Source organism: Acanthochromis polyacanthus, chromosome 8, assembly GCF_021347895.1.
Source record: "Acanthochromis polyacanthus isolate Apoly-LR-REF ecotype Palm Island chromosome 8, KAUST_Apoly_ChrSc, whole genome shotgun sequence".
In the NCBI taxonomy this organism is placed as follows: domain Eukaryota; kingdom Metazoa; phylum Chordata; class Actinopteri; family Pomacentridae; genus Acanthochromis; species Acanthochromis polyacanthus.
Window position 1 is genome coordinate 28,782,540 of NC_067120.1, and position 17,996 is coordinate 28,800,535.

The 17,996-nt window shown below is 38.4% G+C and overlaps 1 protein-coding gene across 1 annotated transcript in view; it reads left to right on the forward strand.

Annotated features, from left to right (window-relative positions):
- LOC110963456 (cytosolic carboxypeptidase 4) overlaps positions 1-12,731 on the forward strand; it is a 120,308-nt gene extending 107,577 nt beyond the window's left edge. Inside the window, 6 exon segments of the mRNA XM_051952157.1 lie at positions 64-193; positions 2,238-2,369; positions 2,570-2,632; positions 3,160-3,273; positions 8,114-8,268; positions 11,912-12,731. Of these exon segments, the coding sequence (XP_051808117.1) occupies positions 64-193; positions 2,238-2,369; positions 2,570-2,632; positions 3,160-3,273; positions 8,114-8,268; positions 11,912-12,212 (895 nt within the window). The 3' untranslated portion in view covers positions 12,213-12,731.
- The last annotated feature ends 5,265 nt before the right edge of the window (positions 12,732-17,996 follow it).

The window sequence follows — 17,996 nt, forward strand, 5'->3', positions numbered from 1 at the left end:
TAGCACCATAACAATCATGCTTAGTTATTACAAATATTCAGTTTTTGCTGTGTGCCATCTCAGGAATCGCTGTGATGTGAACAGTGAGGATTTGAATCGTCAGTGGTGTAAACCAGACCCTGTCCTGAGTCCAACGATCTACCACACCAAAGGCTTCCTCTACTACCTCAACAGCATAGGACGGACTCCACTGGTGAGATCTTTTATGCTTGTGAGTGAGTGAGTGAGTGAGTGACAGACAGACAGACAGACAGACAGCCTTGGAATCAAAGTGCTGGTATTTTAGCTCAGATTACATTTTGGTCAAACCTGATTTTAATGCTACATATGAGGACATGATCAGGTTCATGTGACTTATGAGTACCATAACATCACACACTGATGTTTCATGTTTAGGTGAATTATGAAAATCATGGATACACAAAATGTTCAAGTATATGTGACTTATAAAGACAAGGTAAGCATGGGGTCTACATTTTCAGCTTAGCTCAAATATCTATATAACAGGCATGGGTGTCCAATAGTCATGCTCACCAGTCAAGTTACCTCTGACAGGAATGTCAGATATTCACATGGTAGCACAACACAGTAAATGTGAGCTGTGTTGAAACATGGCTCAAAAATAAGGTCAGTGAACTTTTTTTGTGTGTATTATTCTGTTGCATTGATGATTTTTTTAGTAAATGTTCACGTGAATAAAAACATAGAACACTTTCCGCCTTTCCGAACTTTTTCATTTAAAATATGTACCGTAAATTATACCAAGCATAGAACACAGACAATACGGAAATCCTGTCACTTGCCTCCCACAATCATTTACAAAAGGCATAGGCTGAAAATAAATTGACTTCAGCAGATATTGCATCATATGCCTGCACTACAGTTTGCATTTTAAAGTTCTATGTATTCATCTTCGTTTTTAATGTCATGATTCTGTTGTGAGTGTAGAATTTGACAACAACCCAATCTCTGTTTCAGAGCTACTGGTTCTGACTGTAGACAAGACTTGCAGTCCTTTTCACCTGGTACTTTGCAGCTCGTTATGAAATGCAACATACACCACTCAACAGCTTTCTTCACTTTGCTCTTCACTTCTTCACCTGTCCATTTGCTCCTTACCTTCCAAGCCGTCATAAAAGGAAACAAAAGAAAATCTCTTAACAATAGAAGAATAGCTCTGCTAATGTAAAAAATGTAGAACAGGATGAAACATATTCTATTTAGCAATGTGAACACAACATGCTCTTTAACTTTGCTTTCATTTGATGTATCCAGTTGAAATGCTGTGTTCTGCTGGGAATCTAAAAGGATGAATCAGAATATATGTGATGATAAAAGCATGCATTTACATACTTCCATTCCAGAGAGGAACAAACTTTTGTTTTCATCACAAATACATTCACCTCATTTTATTAATTGAATGCCTTTTATATTTTACCATTTATTGGTTGAGCATTGGTGATTTTTTTCTTGCCCAGTTTGGTTGAGGCAGAAGTGCTACAACACTAAGTTAGAGTTGTAGCCTTGTACTCCTCTGCATTGATGACTCTCACCAGTGCTGTTGTATTTTAAATTCTGACTGAGAATCTTCAAACAAACCATTTCTGTGCAGATAGTCACATAATTGGCTTGCATCGACTTTTTTTAAGAAGTTTAAAAATAAAAGGGAGGTAGACTATAGGTCTATGATTTTCTAAAATCCCTGGAAAATGCCTGTGTTTCCAGAGTTGGCTTTTTGTGTATCTCTTTGATTACAACAATCTTAAAAGTCTGGAATATGTAGCCTGCTAATAAGGAGACCATGTTTAGTACTGGAGTGTTAATTAAAGGAAAGACATTCTTCAACAGTCAGGTTGGGATGGGGTCTAATAAACATGCTGCTCGTTTGGAAAAATTCACTATTGATGTGAGCCCTGAGAGATTTACAGTAGAGAAGCAGTCTAAATAAAAGCCCATAAATTCACTGACAAATTTTTATAACATTTTAAGACTTTGTTGCCTATACATTAAGATTTTACTGCAGCTATTACAGAAAAGCCCCTCCTCCTTCTTTCCTTTGTCATATTACAAGTCTTAACTGTTAGATTCTAATTTTACATGAGAGAAAATACTGTACTATTCAAGTTAGAAATAATGCATTATTTTAAGGGGGTATAATCTTGAGTCATTTGACGTTTACATGATATTGCACATTGTACTCATTTATGTTGTGTACTGTAACTCTGTCTCTGTTTCAGGTTTTCTGTGACTACCATGGCCATTCTAGAAAGAAGAATGTGTTTCTGTATGGGTGCAGCATTAAGGAAACTCTCTGGCAGTCTGGCTCTGCCACTGACACTGTAGGACTGAAAGAGGATCCTGGTTATAGGGTAAAATGCACACTACATGCAGAGTCAAGTTGGCCATAGAGGGCTAAGTTTAAAATGCTGCCTGGTCATCTTTTTATGTCCTAGTGGTGATCTTGCAATATTCCAATTTAGGTTCTGATATCACAGAAATCACTGTTTGCCATTGCTTCTGCAGTGGACTGTCAAAGTCTTTCTTTCTGCCAATCTCTGTCTTTCTCTAGACCATTCCAAAGACATTGGATCGTATCGCGCCAGCCTTTTCTTTCAACAGCTGCAACTATTTGGTAATAGTTACAACAGTTCAATTAATGATAACAATGCTTTTCAGATTCCAAACTATTACACACAATCTGTAGCTTAGTTATCACCCAAATGTTTGTTACATGGACTGTCATTCTCCTCCTTCTCTATACTGCACATCAACATGTACATGTATTATCTGTCCTGTATTTATCATTATCTTCTCTCTAATTATTACCATGCATTTTTTTGCTGCATGCATTTTGGGTGTGTTGTGTTAAGGACATCCGGACCCACACACAAATGAAGACTTGCAACATTGGTTATTATACACTCGCTCACATACACACCCATTATCTCATTATCACTACCACCATCACCTTAGTCATCATCATCATTCTCATGGTAATATCTAGCATCAAGTTGTATATGGTGTTTAAAATGAAGCCAAATTAGTTTGCCTGCATTTCTTTACAGTAGAGTGACAAAAAACGATTGGAATAATGAAACCAAATATATTAGAGCTGCCACCATGTTGCACTCAAGATTGAATTCATTTTTACCTTGTCAGGTGGAGAAGTCTCGTTCTGCCACCGCCAGGGTCGTTGTCTGGAGGGAAATGGGTGTTCTGAGAAGTTATACCATGGAGAATACCTACAATGGCTGTGACCAGGGAATATACAAGGTGTGTGCATACATCTGTGATTGTCTGAAACGGGCCCAAAGACACAGTATGAGGTCCGCTGGTAACTAAAGGTAGTTCTTTTTGCTCTGGCCTACAGTTTGTCTGCACTGAACGAGTGATATGGGTGGTTATTTTGTAGCTATTTGATCCTGTCTGATTCGTGCTCTCACTCTTGAATCTTTATGAAACAACCTTGTCAAAGTCCAGGGCATACAGAATGCCAAGAATCATGTTGACTAACTGTCAATGCCTTCTTGCAGGCACACTCACTTTACTTCTTATAGTGTCCCTTATCAGTGGTTACTAAATTGGTTCATACTCTCCCACGCTCCTATTCGCCATTTTGGATGGGAAGGCCAATTCTTTATCCACCATAAGGGAGAATAAGACACTATTTTAACTCCAGGCATGTATATACATATTTTGCACACAGAGTCAGTTATCATTATAGCCTCTCAACATATATTATGTACATGACTTTGTATGTTACAGTGTATAATCAGCATACACATAATTAGTATGGCGTTTAACAAATTCATATCTTAAAAAAATCACGAAAAGTCCCCTAAGCTGATACACATGACTAATTAATTGTCTAGATGGTCTCCCCCACTTCTGAGATGTAAAGAAGAAGAAAGAAGTTAAACCACACACATATTTGAACAGTGTATTCAAATAAAATCTTACATAGACACTAAGAAAAGTCTTGGTATTGTAGACATAACTTTCCCTGGTCACTAGGTGGCAGTGTGGTCTCATGTTAAAATGTACAATTAAGGACATCAATACGTGATCCAATATCATTCAAAAACACTTTTCCTGACATCTTACACTGAATGATATCATTTGGGTTACACAACTAACTGAGTTTAAACTGACAGGTGCTTCAAGAAAAGTTAAACTGGTTCTTAGGAATATATCTCCCAAAAAGGCAGAGAGTGGTGGAGTAGGTAAATGAGGCTTTGTCTATTTTGACTTAAAATAAACTGAAAGGCATTGAAAGAAGGTTTGACCAATTCCTGCAGTAAATCCAAGACAAGTCTCACAATGTGTGAGGTCATTGCTATTGGCCTGTATTCACTGAAGGAACTTGGACAGGTTTTGAGATTTTCAGCACCTCCTGGCTGGTGTTATCAGAACCAGCATCCTTTGATCAGTGGAATTTACTTACATCATCATTTGTTCAGCAGAGACATTCTGCAGATTGGAGGTAGTGTTGCTGGGTGGTTGCTGATCAATATGATCAAAATGAGGCTGTAAATCTATAGAAGAAATGTTTTCTCTCATTGGCTGTCTTGATCAGACTGACCTGGTGCCATTCTGCTGCAACCTCTGCTCAATCTTCTTCCTGAAGGCCTTCTTTGTCTCTCTCATATTTAATGACAGTATCTGTATCTGGGCCCTCTTTCTTGTCTCCCTATCACCTCACCCGAAGCCCCTCTTCTTCCCATGTGTTTTCATCCCTTTTGTGACCAAAGGCTTGTGGTTGGAAGATGAGTGTCCGCACAGATGCTGATGTACTTAGCAGTCTGTCACATGTATTTTGTCTTGTTTTGTGTATCAGTCTATCTGTTCCCCTGCCATTAGACATGAGAAAAATGTCCATGTCGGTGCATTGAAAGGAGCCTTTTAGAGTATTTTATGTTTCCTTAGGAGGCTGCACACTGTATCAGTGGTTAGCAATGTCGCCTCACAGCTTGGAGATCCCTGGTTTGCGTCCCAGCCTGGGATCTTTCTGCATGGAATTTGCATGTTCTCCCTGTGCAGTGTGGGTTTTCACTGTTCTCTAGCTTCTTCCCACAGTCCAAATCCACAGGCTGAGGTTAACTGATAATTATCCATAAGTATAAATCTGATTGTGATTGTTTGTCTCTCTGTATAGCCCTGTGAAAGACTGGTGACCTGTCCAGGGTGTCCCCTGCCTTCACCCGAAAGGCTGGGTTATGCTACGAACGAGCTGTACGGAAATTAGCTGTGCCAGAGACCATTTGTGACTTTGTACTCCGTGCAGCGTCTGCTGCCAAACTGCATGGGCAGTGTATCATAAACACACGTCTACGACGGTACTATACTAGAGTAGAATAAGTTTGCCATGACATTTTACCAAATAGTTGCATTTCAACAGTTAGTTTTAATTTCACAACATGAATTGTTCATAACCCGGTTACCACAGTGATCTGTGTGATGAATCGTATAAATGTTTGGACTTCTGAACTTCTGCTGCCAGGAGCTCCTGTTCTTCTGCCAGTTTTCCATACGTCTCCGTCCGTGTAGTTAGAAAAATTTGGAGTTGTGCGAAGTGGAAATTTTCCACTTGAAAACGGCTGTGTGAGGGGGTGTGGCTGCTAAAATAATGTAATTTGTCTGCCCGGAGCTGCATGGACCTCGGGGATGTAGCAAGCATAAAACAAGCTTAACCCTCAAGCGACCGAGTGGAGAGTCCAGTTTCTATGTTCTTTAGCCCACTGAAGTCTCTTCTTTATGTTCTGCTTTCTTAGCAGTGGTTTCCTGGCAGCTACCCTGCCTTTCAGACCAGATTCCCACAGTCTACGCCGCACAGTATCCACTGACACATTATTGCTCCTGGTTGAGTTTAGCTGAGCTCTTATTTCTGGGGCTGTCTTTTGTCTTTTTCGAAGACTGGTGACTCTGATGAACTTATCTTCAGCTTTAGACATGACTCTGCTTCTACCACAACGAAATCTGTCTTCATGTGGACCTGTTTCTTCACATCTCTTTAATGTTTTTGCAACTCCACTTTGTGAGACTTTAACTTTCTGAGCAATTTGTCTTGTAGAATAGCCTTCTTTTTTACAAAACCTGAATTTCAATCCTTTTTTCTTGCTTAACTGAAGTTTTCTGGCCATTTTTGTGCTACTTCAGATTTCTAAATCTTCCAATTAGCTAAAGACATTCTTCTTTCCAGAAATTATCCGTCTTTAATATCAACTCAAAAAGGTAACACAAAATATTTGTGGACAGAGTAAAGAACTGTGAATCAAGGTGTGAAAAACATTCTATTAGGACGGCATAGTTATTACAGGGGACATGCAACCCTTTGTAAAGATATTTTAAGTGTTTTAACCAAACAAAAGAAAGGGTAATGTTGCTACCTAAACCTTCTAGTAATGCTTTCATTAATAAATGCTTAGAAATATCCTTACTTGAGTGCCATACTTGATTAAATTTTGTTCATAGCATACTCATGAATGTTCTTGCAATAATTAGAAATAACAAATTGCTAAAGTTAGCTCTTCATTGGGCTGTTTTGACAAAAATACGGGAAAATTAGGGGCAAGTCCAAACTTTTGCCTGGTGGTGTACGTGATGGATGGATGGATGTAATGTACTCATGTCACATCTCTTTTCATATAGGTTTTTGTGACTTCACAGTAAGTTTAATTTCTTTTGCTTCATGTCTAATGTTATTGTATGATTTCATATATTCCTAAAGGGGACTGTATTTTGTGATTTTATCCAACTTAATCTATGACTTATCCAACTTAATGAATTGGATTAATCTTGGATTAAGTTGGATAAAGGGCTACAAAGAGAGACAAACAAACACACAGACAATTTAGAATTATCAATTAACCTCAGCCTGTTTTTGAACTGTGAATACCTGGAGAAAACCCATGAATGCACAGGGAGTTCCCGAGCCCTGGCTGGGACGCAAACCAGGGATATTCTAGCTGCAAGCCATCAGTGCTGATCACTGAACCATTGTTCATCCCTCTGTTCAGTTCAATTCAGTTACAGTCAGTTCAATTCATTTGAATTCAAATCAGTTCACTTCAGTTCAATACAGTTTTACTGATATACCAAAGAGTTGGTTCAGAGTCACGTCAGCCTGATTTTGCAGGAAACAAAGGAAAAAATATGGACTGTCTTGTTGGTTCCAGTTAGAACTCTGGCTGAAGCCTGTAGGATCTTCTAAAGCTTTTTTAAAGAGTTACTTGGACATCATTATCACAATAAGAAATTGCAGTTCTTGCAGTTCAGCCAAGAACTTACAAATGCATGGAGTAGTTTTTCAGCATTACTCCAACACAATATAGTCATGCAAAACATTATTAGACTACCTTTGTTTTCTTCGATTTCTTGTTCATTTTAATGCCTGGTACAACTAAAGGTACATTTGTTTGGGCAAATTTAATAACAACAATAGCTCTAAAAATAACAAACCACTCTAGGCCTTTGCATGTGCAGTGCTGCTTATGATATGAAATGGCCTCTTACATACCTTGGGAATACAGTTAAGCTTAAGCATGTCAAATAGGACAAAGTATTATGTAGTCAGCTGCATTTTTCGTTGTGTTCATTGTATTCTTCAGGTAATATACTGCAGATTCCTCCCACTAGTACGAGAGGTCAAGTTAGTGCCATCCAGAGTAGCTGTATGAGAGATAGTGTTAGATGTTAGTGTGTTTCTGAGGTATTTACAGCCAAACATAATGATTTCAGGTTTGTCTGAATTTAGCAGAAGGAAACTGCAGGTCTATTATAGACTATTGGTATGTCTTTAAGACATGCTGAAAGTTTTATTTAGTTGTCTGTGTGTCATTTGAATAGCATAGGACATTTATTTAGTGCTTCCTAACAATTTTAACTAAAAAGTATCATTGGTCCAAAATTAAATCTTACTGATGAATATAACGGTTTTCACACTGTTCTAGTTACAGGAAGAAAATCTAAGTCAGTGAATGCCTTTACATCTGTGCCGAAGATTCCTGTCTAATTATAAATAACTACAGTTCTTTGCGTGTGTGTGTGTGTGTGTGTGTGCGTGCGTGCGTGCGTGCGTGCGTGCGTGCGTGCGTGCGTGTGTGTGTGTGTGCAGGGCCTGCAGATAGGAACGAGAGAGCTGCAGGAAATGGGAGTGAAGTTCTGCCACAGTCTGTTGTCTGTAACCAAAGACACTAAGCTTCTTTACAGCAGAAGACTCATCAACCACATTGACCTGGACCACAACATTCTGGACCACAAGTCTCACAAGTAAGTCACCATTCTAACAATGCCTTTGACATTACATTTTATTCTAAATACCATCATAAGGGTAGAAGAAAGAGCTCACACTCCCATGTGAAGACACTTTCCTGAGCCCGGTTGATCAAAAAGTTTATAGTTTGAATCAGAAAAATATGCCATCAAGAACCAGGTACTTCCATGGACTGGATTGCCCTGATCCAGGCACAAACTGTTCAGGAATACTAGTAACAGTTTGTACATGAGACTACAAATTACATTACCAATAATGGCACTTACAGGGAGAACATTCAACACTTCAAATGTTTTCATTTCAAGAAGCACAATAAAGCAATACAATTAATCATTTCCAAGGTCTTTTAAACAGAAAGAAAATTCTTGACCACCACCACCATTTTCACTGCCTAAAGACTGATAAAACAGAAATTCGAATTGGTCCTGATAACTCTTCTACTGCTGCTAATTATTATATATGTCCATTTGACTCAAATATCAAACCTACTGTGGATCTTATGGTAAACAGGTTTACTGGACTCAAATGCATAACACAAGACAGTTTACATTTTGATTGGTTGGTGATAAAACAGTCTATGATGAAAGGTGAAACCAGATGAGGGGATGCAATGATGAGGGGCTGTTGCTGGTGAATGGTTGGTGAGAGAATCCCAAAGTGCGTGGTATCTGAAGCACGGTGACAGTTGCTGTGACGTGATGCTTGCTAAGTGGTTGACTGCCCCGTTTTGGAGATGGGAATGGTGATTGTGTGATTATACATGGTTGAGTTGCCCACAGTTGCTTAGCAAGAGAAGCAAACTAATGAGAAGATGGCCAGAGGAGACTTAGACCTGAAGTGCATAGAACTTAAGGGATGATGCAAATACTATAAGCAGTATTTGGCCAACAGCACTACCACAGGACCAGGAGTGGAATGAGAATAAATGGTTTAAGTCTTGCACCAGGTGTTTTAGTGGATCTTAGATGGGTCAGATGAGTCATAGACGACTAATGATCATACCCAGGCACAGACACACCCACAAACAGAGCGAGAGGACAAACACAGACAGATGAGAGATAAAAGAGAAAGGACGAAACAGAATAAACACAGGGATCTGGGAGAAAATTAATAGCACCATGACAGTGAAGAATCTTTGCATCATATTTGATCAGCGTATGACTTTTGACAACAACAATTTCTTTTTATTCAGTTTTGAGATATTGCTAAAATCACATGCATCTTGTCTTTTCAAACTATTAAATTCATTATTTTCTTACCTCTAGATCATTGTAATTCATTCTGCAGATGCCTTAGTCCAGTTGTTCGCAATCCATTACAGTTGATTAAAAATGCAGCTGCCAGCCTGTTGACTAGAACGAGCTGCCATTCCCACATTACTTCTGTCACTGCATCCATTAACTGGCTCTCTGTAAAATTTAAATATAAGTAAAATAAATAAATTACAACACCCTGTTGATTATATATGAGGCGCAGCATCACCTTGCTGCCAAATTCCTGCTTGTTCCTCATACCACTTTTCAACCACTCTGATCCTAAAATGTCAGTGTTATTATCTATCCCTTACTACAACTGCAAAACAACACCTTTGCTGTTTTAACTCCAGTGTGCTATAATGATCTTCCCCCCTCTGTCAGATTTGTTGAATGTTTAAACTGATTTAAGCAGCACCAAAAATAAAACATCCTCATAGGCAAGTAATTTTTTAGGCTGTCATCCCTGTTTTATGTTTTGGTGCACTTTGCTGCATTTCACATTGTAATTTCTTCTTATTCTGTCTGTGTGTTGTTTTGCATGTGTGTGGAGTACTGAATACATGTGTGTTTTGGTTTGCTTCTCAATGTGCTGTTTTTCATTTTGTAATTTGTTCTTTGTTTGTCTTCTGTATCCATTTTATAACTGTGTGTTTTTTTTTAAAAAAAATGTTAGTTTTATGAAGGTTTACTTGCTTACTTAATAGGCCGAGATGGCTTATGTTGTTAATTGACTTTAAAAAAAATTAAAGTGACCTAAAATTGCATCAGATTGCGTTAAATGTAGGTGCTTACCTATACTCTGTATGCGACGGTGTATAAACTGTGGCAAGGTTTTTTGGCACTTTAGATGTGCATAGTTTTATTTACAAGAAGATACCAGCATAAAGGCATCGAATTGTCCTAAATTCTTGCTGCTGGAGTCATTCTGAAGAGACAGCCCAGACCCAGCAAAATTATGTGCAGGTATATCCTGGTAAACTATTTCTGTTTAAACGGGTCATCACACAACATATGATTTGATTTATTTATTTATTAACCTTTTTTTGGTTGAAGTTACTGTATGAATAGTAAATATTCATGATATCAGTTTTCTTTTGGTGCAAAAACCCTTTGTATTGTACTGTGCAGTATATTTTAAACATATTTATCAAAACCTTTGTTTCACAAATCATTGCACATTAATGTCTCTTTATACTTTCACTCGATTGCACTGTCTTCTTTTCATCTATTTATTCTTCCTATCCTGTCCTTTTTCTTATATTTTTTTGCTCCATTCTGACACATTACCACTTTTCCATATCTGTGTATGTTTGCCTTAGTGAGCATGTTTACTCAAGTCTGTCCTCCATTTACCTTCGCTTTTTTGGTTTCTTCTTCTTTTTTTTGTCATACATTATATGGTCCAAGCGTAATTGCATGCTTGTAAGAAAAACTACGTGTTACTTAGAAAATGTGGATGATGAAGGTCTTTTGCTAAAATCTTGTGATTTTTTGATTACCTGCTACATGTGCAGCATTTCAAACTTTTCCTGTTTCTCTTTTTTCCTCACTCCATCTCCACCCACTCAGCATCCTCTCTCCCTGTGCCTTTTTGCCACTCACCTTCTGTCTCTCTCAGTCATAAGTTGATCAGTGTGCATATCACATCCTGTCTGTTCTAACAGAGTTTTCTCTCTCTCTCTCTCTCTCTCACTCACACACACACACACACACACACACACACACACACACACACACACACACACACACACACACACACACACACACACACACACACACACACACACGCCCACACACCTGGGTGCTCTAATACACATGGTTTAAAAGTAGTTTACTACAGTTCAAGACACTAGCTAAGAAGAATGTGTTACTTTTCTCCTCTCTCAGTTGGTTACCATTTGACACACCGTATTTTTACCTAATGAAATTATTTCAATTTAACTTAAAATTACAAAATAATGAAGGGAGTTACCTGCTGAAATCACAGACAAAACAAAGTCGAATTTTGACGAGTGCGGTACAGGAAATAGCTTTGTTTGGAATAAAACAGGCAGCCAGACAACTATATAAGTTCCAGAGAATAATAAGATGGCAGCTCCTCCTCCTTTGCTTGATGATTAAGAAAATATCTTTGTTGGGAACAAAATGTATTGCTGAAAATTTCTACTCAGAATTTCTGTAATGCGATTCACAGTAAGAAATTATTGACTGTAAATTTAGCTTCTCAGTGAATTTTGACCATGATGTAGTGCAGATCTACAGCAACTTACTGTAAACTGGTTCTTCAGTAGATATTTGGTCATTTTACAGTAATATTGCTGTAAAAACTACAGAAACTTGTTACAATGTGAGCATAACTTGTTTCTTCTCTTCTCTCATGTAGTTGTTTTGAAGATGACGAGCCTCCATGTGTTGAAGAGATTGAATATTCCACAGATATTCCTGCTGTTACATGCACTGATCTGGATTCAGATGTCAACAGCAATATGGCTAGTCCTGATGAAGAGGAGGAGAGCAACGAAGGACACAGTCCAGCAAAATGTCAGCAAGACTGCATCAATGAGTCAATAATGAAGGGCAACCTGTTCCCTCCCCATATTAGACAGGCCTCCATCGACGCACTTGGTGAAAAAAGAAACACATGTAATGGTGTGAGCATCACCAATGGACAAATCACAAGTTAAAGGAATATTTTTACCTTTTGGATTTTGATTTGCGTCTAGAGAAAAAGTCAAGAGCCTCAGTTATTCTCAAAACATTTTCTAAGCACTGTAAGCTTTTCTCCATAAGAATGCACTTATCTGAGTGAAAAACAAGATTTGGGGTTATAATACACACAAACTAAAGATAACAAAAGGTACCATATTGTAATCACTCCGTAACTTGCATGTATAACTGAAAAATATCAGTAATGTCAAAGCAGTAGCATTGAACTTCCAGCCTCAGTTTTTATTGTGTCTGTGTATAGAAAAGTCATGAGTGGTTTGTATCAAGACTATAGACATGTATAGGCACTCATGTATTGCCACTCAGACAAAAAGTCACATGAAGTGTGTAATCTGGTTCTCAGTGAGAAAAACTAACAAAGCAATCATTTCTTTTGAATCTGATTAACAGTCATTTAGATGAAGTCCAGAATGGAAACTATCTTCTTAGGGATTTATCCAGAAGTATACTCACATGCAAAAGAAATGCAAGTTTCTTTTACCCGATGAAAAATTAAATTTGGTTTCCCAAAACAAAAATGCATTTGGTACTTTGTGGTGCATGGTGTGTTCTTAACATTTTCTGTTGCTTTTTGTAAGGTTGGTGTGAAAACAGAAAACAGAAAACGAATCGTCGCAATACACCAATGCATTGATGATGTGGACATGATTCACACTTTGCACGTGCAATTGAATATGCACGATTTATCGACACCTTCAGTGGGTATAAATTTCATTCAAGCTCATAGGCATTTCACTTGCTGTTTAACTATGCCACGCTTAAACCAAATTGAGAGGAACCAAGCCATCGGACGTCTGCAAGCTGGAGAGTCTGTCCGCTTCGGGGAAGGTCATCGGTGCTCTGTGTGGTGTTGTATCGACGCTGGAGACGGTAAATGGTGGTGATGTTGACATTAAAGTGACGGGCAATGTCTCGGACAGACTCTCCAGCTTGCAGACGTCCGATGGCTTGGTTCCTCTCAATTTGGTTTAAGCGTGGCATAGTTAAACAGCAAGTGAAATGCCTATGATCTTGAATGAAATTTATACCCACTGAAGGTGTCGATAAATCGTGCATATTCAATTGCACGTGCAAAGTGTGAATCATGTCCACATCATCAATGCATTGGTGTATTGCAACGATTCGTTTTCGGTTTTCGGTTTTCACACCAACCTTACAAAACGCAACAGAAAATGTTAAGAACACACCATGCACCACAAAGTACGAAATGCATTTTTGTTTTGGGAAACCAAATTTAATTTTTCATCGGGTAAAAGAAACTTGAGTTTCTTTTGCGTGTGAGTATATTTTATGGGTGGTCAACATAGTCTTAATGGTGTGGATTGGTTTGATGAAACAACAAACCAACATAAAAAAAAAGCGCAAACGTAGCTGTAGTACCATTAGTGCCTGCTAGTAACAAAGGCAATCTTTCAAAGAAACTCTGCAAATTTTAGAATGATGGTGGTCTTTCTTAGTTACTTGTTGGTCACCGAGAAGCTGACAACAGCTGACAGTGTGTGATGAATGATGAGTCGTATTCATAACCATATGAAGTATCAAGTTAACCACTAGCACTTAAAGCAACCACTCGCTTCAGAAGAAAATGACTTGAAATCAAATGATTTACTGTAGCTTATGATTTATTTCTGTCTATATGCACAGCTTAGGGATAATATAGATTTGCCGCACACTTATACAACAGTAGCTAGTGCTTTGGTTGTCAGTAGCCTGTTAGCAGATTGGACTGTGATTATTTATTGTAGCTGTGTAAAACCTGTAAATCGGCTTGCTTGTGATAATAGGTACAAGTGCAGCTTTGGAATAACCCAACAGATAACTGGTTATGGCGCATAGAACTTGGTCAAAAATACACTCAGTTAAATTTATTGTATGAACAAAACTCAAGCAAATACATCCTATGGAATCTGTTGCCTATTTTGACATACCTGCAGGTATGTCTCATGAGTCTCTTTGGAACAGCTTCAACTGATAAGGTGAAAGACTTGATACAACACCACAAGGAAAATTTGCTTTTTTAATCATTTACTTCACAAAAATCTCAGTAGATGCACAGTATTTTGTGGCCTGAGAAGCTGGGATTGCTCCTTTTAGCAGAATAAAAAACTTTGTGTAGGCATTTTAGGCATGCAAAATTCCTTGAGCTGCAATTTGTTTTAGGGCTTTTTGCATTTTCTGCCTGTTTCAAATCCCCAATAATGTTTCAGTGAGATTTAAATCTGGGCTTGTACTAGGTAGTTTTTAGAACCTACAATTTCTTCTTATTGAGCAATTCCTTGGTGCATTTGCAGTGTGTTTATGGTCACTGTCCTGTTCAAATGTCTGATCTATTGTTAGATCATCTAACAATAAATCTATTGTTACTGTGGTCAAACATCTCCATCTTTGATTTATCTATCCAGAGCACAATTTTCCAAAAGACCTCCTCTTTGCCTGCGTGGTCATTAAGAAAAATTAGTTTTGCTTTAATGTTATTTTTCGACAGCAAGTAATTTTTCCTGGCATGTCTCTTTTGCTGGTCAAATTTGTGCAGTCTCTTTTCGATTGTAGATGCAACACTTTAACACGGCCCCTGTGATGACATGTTGGGGTTCTTACAGTCTTCTTTTAATGCTCTGCTCTAGTGCTGAGCTTGCTGGGGTGGCCAGTCCTGTACAAATTAACAGTCATTTGAAATGTATACAATGCTTTTCAGAAGACCTTAGAGAGCTTTTTAGATCTTGGCATGACACTACATGCTTAAATGGCAAAAAAAACACAAGACTCAGAAGTCGAAATAGGACAGATTCCATCTGTCACCTTCTAAGTGGATGGGTCTGAAGATGTATTACTTTTCTCATGTGACTGTCCTGAATATTTATTTAAATATGAATTAACTAAGAAATGTCATAAAATGGCCACAGTTGTCCTGTCTTTAAAGTCAGAATGTTTTGTCACTTACTGTATTGTATTATATTGCACCTACTTCAATAAACTAACCACATAAGGCAACTTACAGTCATTGGTACACATGTACTGCTTTCAATGTTTTTCAGAACAGGATGAGATGAGGCCAGCGAGGAGATTCGGTAAGTTCACTCTGGGAGCCCAGATGGCCTACCATGCACCTCCTCCCCAACTTTTACTTTCCCGGAAACTTCTATGAATAAGTTAACTCTGAGAGACGCTGTTATTTTATATGTCATTTCTATTGTAATGAAAATACAAGAACACTATGATTATATTTGTAAACTACAGATTCAAAGCTTTTCTATCATGTACAACATGTTGGAATTGCCATGAGTGAAATGGCTACAATAGCTATGTCAATTTTTTTGCAAAAGAGAACCGAAAAATTGGTAGAAAATATCGAATTTTGTGGTAAAGTAAAAAAAAAAAAAATCGTAAAAAATTACAGTGGGAATGAGTTCTTTACTGTTACCACTCAAAGTCTCATTTAGGACATCATGAAGCTTAAAAAAAAATCAAGTGGCATTTTGTTGTGTGGGGGTGGTGAATGGTAGGCCATGGTGGGCTCCCAGACTAATTATCCCAAGACATGAGGGTTGGTGAACCGAACCAATATAGAACAGGCACTGCAGAGAGACCTTCACTTTGTCCTCATTGTACCTCTACACAAAATGTCCAACAACTATACATATTAGGGTTGTCAATGTTAATGCGTTAGTATCAGTTTAATCACGATGATAGATTCATCATCATGATTAAACTGATTAAAAATTTGAATGCAATTAATGCAACTACAGCGCAGAATGACTCAAAATCACTGAAACGTCTCTGGCAACACATTTTGATGCAGTTTGTCCAAGTAGACTTACTGTCACACATGCGCAAATGGGCAGTTGATCTGATAGTGGCAGAACCAAGCAACTCGAAGTGGAAGTCCGTAAAACAGTAGGGCCTGACTGCTTTATCGGCTGGCGGATTAAATTGGCCCATTGTAGTCCTTTTCAAAATAATCATCATCGGCCGGAGTTTTGCCGAATAAACGATAAATACTTAATTTTTCATAAAATCTCTGATGTGGGGAGTAATAAAGGACTATCTTATCTTATTTGATCTTATCTTATTTAAAACAGTAAATGCCTTTGAGTGCTGGAGTCACACAGAATGATGTCCTTGCACCAGTTGTCCAATACATAGAGCTCTGACTCCAATCAATCCTCAGTTGTCACCACTGTCTTCGCATAAACGTACAGGAGCAAGCTACAGCCAGGCAACATTACAGGAGTGGGCTGAGCCGACAGGTAAGTTTATAATGACGTTGTGAAATAAGCGATGATTCAACATGTACCCCATTTCAGTTAAGAGAAAAAGTTCAAGGTAAAATGATTAACATTACTGTCTGTCTTCAGCAACCGTCATGATGTCATTCTTACTGTTACTTTGTCAGAAAATACTACAACGAGACACAGTCTGGAAAAGCAACTTACTGTGTGTGTTGTTATGGAGTAACATTAGTGTCAGACTGTTTGTGACCGTTATATATTTAAAATGCAACTCTGTCAAAGATGATATTTTTTACATCTGAGAAAGGCATCCCTGCTTTTTATTTTGGTCCATGTGAGTCATGACTTCATGGCAAAGAAAAATAATGGAGTAGACAAAATGCGATTTGATGTTAAAGTTCATCAGAGGGTCGCAAAATAATGTGTTGCCAGTAACTTCATTTATTATGTTGCTTGTATACAGCATATATAAATAACCTACCTACAATTTGCAGCAACAAGAAGTACAAGACAAGACCTGTTACACTCGGTTTCATGATCTTTAGAGACGTTTACATGTCGGAGTGAAAAATTCCATTAAACAAACTGAAAGTTCTACCTTATAGGCAGGTGTCATTAATACAAATTTGTTCTCCGGTGAAGTTGTATCAAGATGGAAGTCAAAAGAGTTGAGATATCTGCTCTCCTTCGTGCTGGCCACAGCAAGTCTGACATAGCCAAACAGCTGAACATCTGCCGGATGACCGTCTACAGAGTTGCAGAGAGGCTCAAGAATGGTGAAAACCTGAAAGATCTTCACCGTTCTTGAGCCTCTCCTCTGTGTGTGTGTGTGTGTGTGTGTGTGTGTGTGTGTGTCTTATTTGTACTGGAATTTTGCCCTTCTGTCCTTCTGTGTGGCAAAGCACTCACTGACCCTCTTATTGAAGTCAAGAATGTTTCTGACAAGTTTTTTCTCCATGGAGAGCATGGCCAGAGCATTCAGTCGATCCTGCGTCATGGTGTTCCTCAGGAAAGTTTTGATTCTCTTTAAAGCGGAGAAGCATCTTTCTGATTCTGCTGTTGTCATAGGTGTGGTGATGACAATCTTGAGGAGACTTACAGCCTCAGTGAACGTGTCCTGAAGGTTGTTCTCCATGAAAAACTGGAACAGAGTCAGTGCACCACTGCAGGCCTTGAACTCATCGTTCTCATAGATGAGTGATAGCTCTGTTCTCAGCTTGGGTTTGTTCAACATGGGGTAGGCCTCCACAGTAGTTTCCAGTGCTGCTTCTGGAAACTGTGCAGTGTGTTGCACAAACAAGTCTCCATGTAGCAGAGTGGCGCTGATGAGGTGCTTGGTAAATGAGAACCACTCTTTGGCATGGCTCAGAATGATACCACATATCTATGACATGATAGAAAACAAATAACAATAAAAAAGGGAAGTACACATAGTATTCCTTACCATAGTAAATAATGTCATCAGTATTCTCTTACAAGATGAGGTCAGTGTCTGCCTTCCTCAGTAGCTGC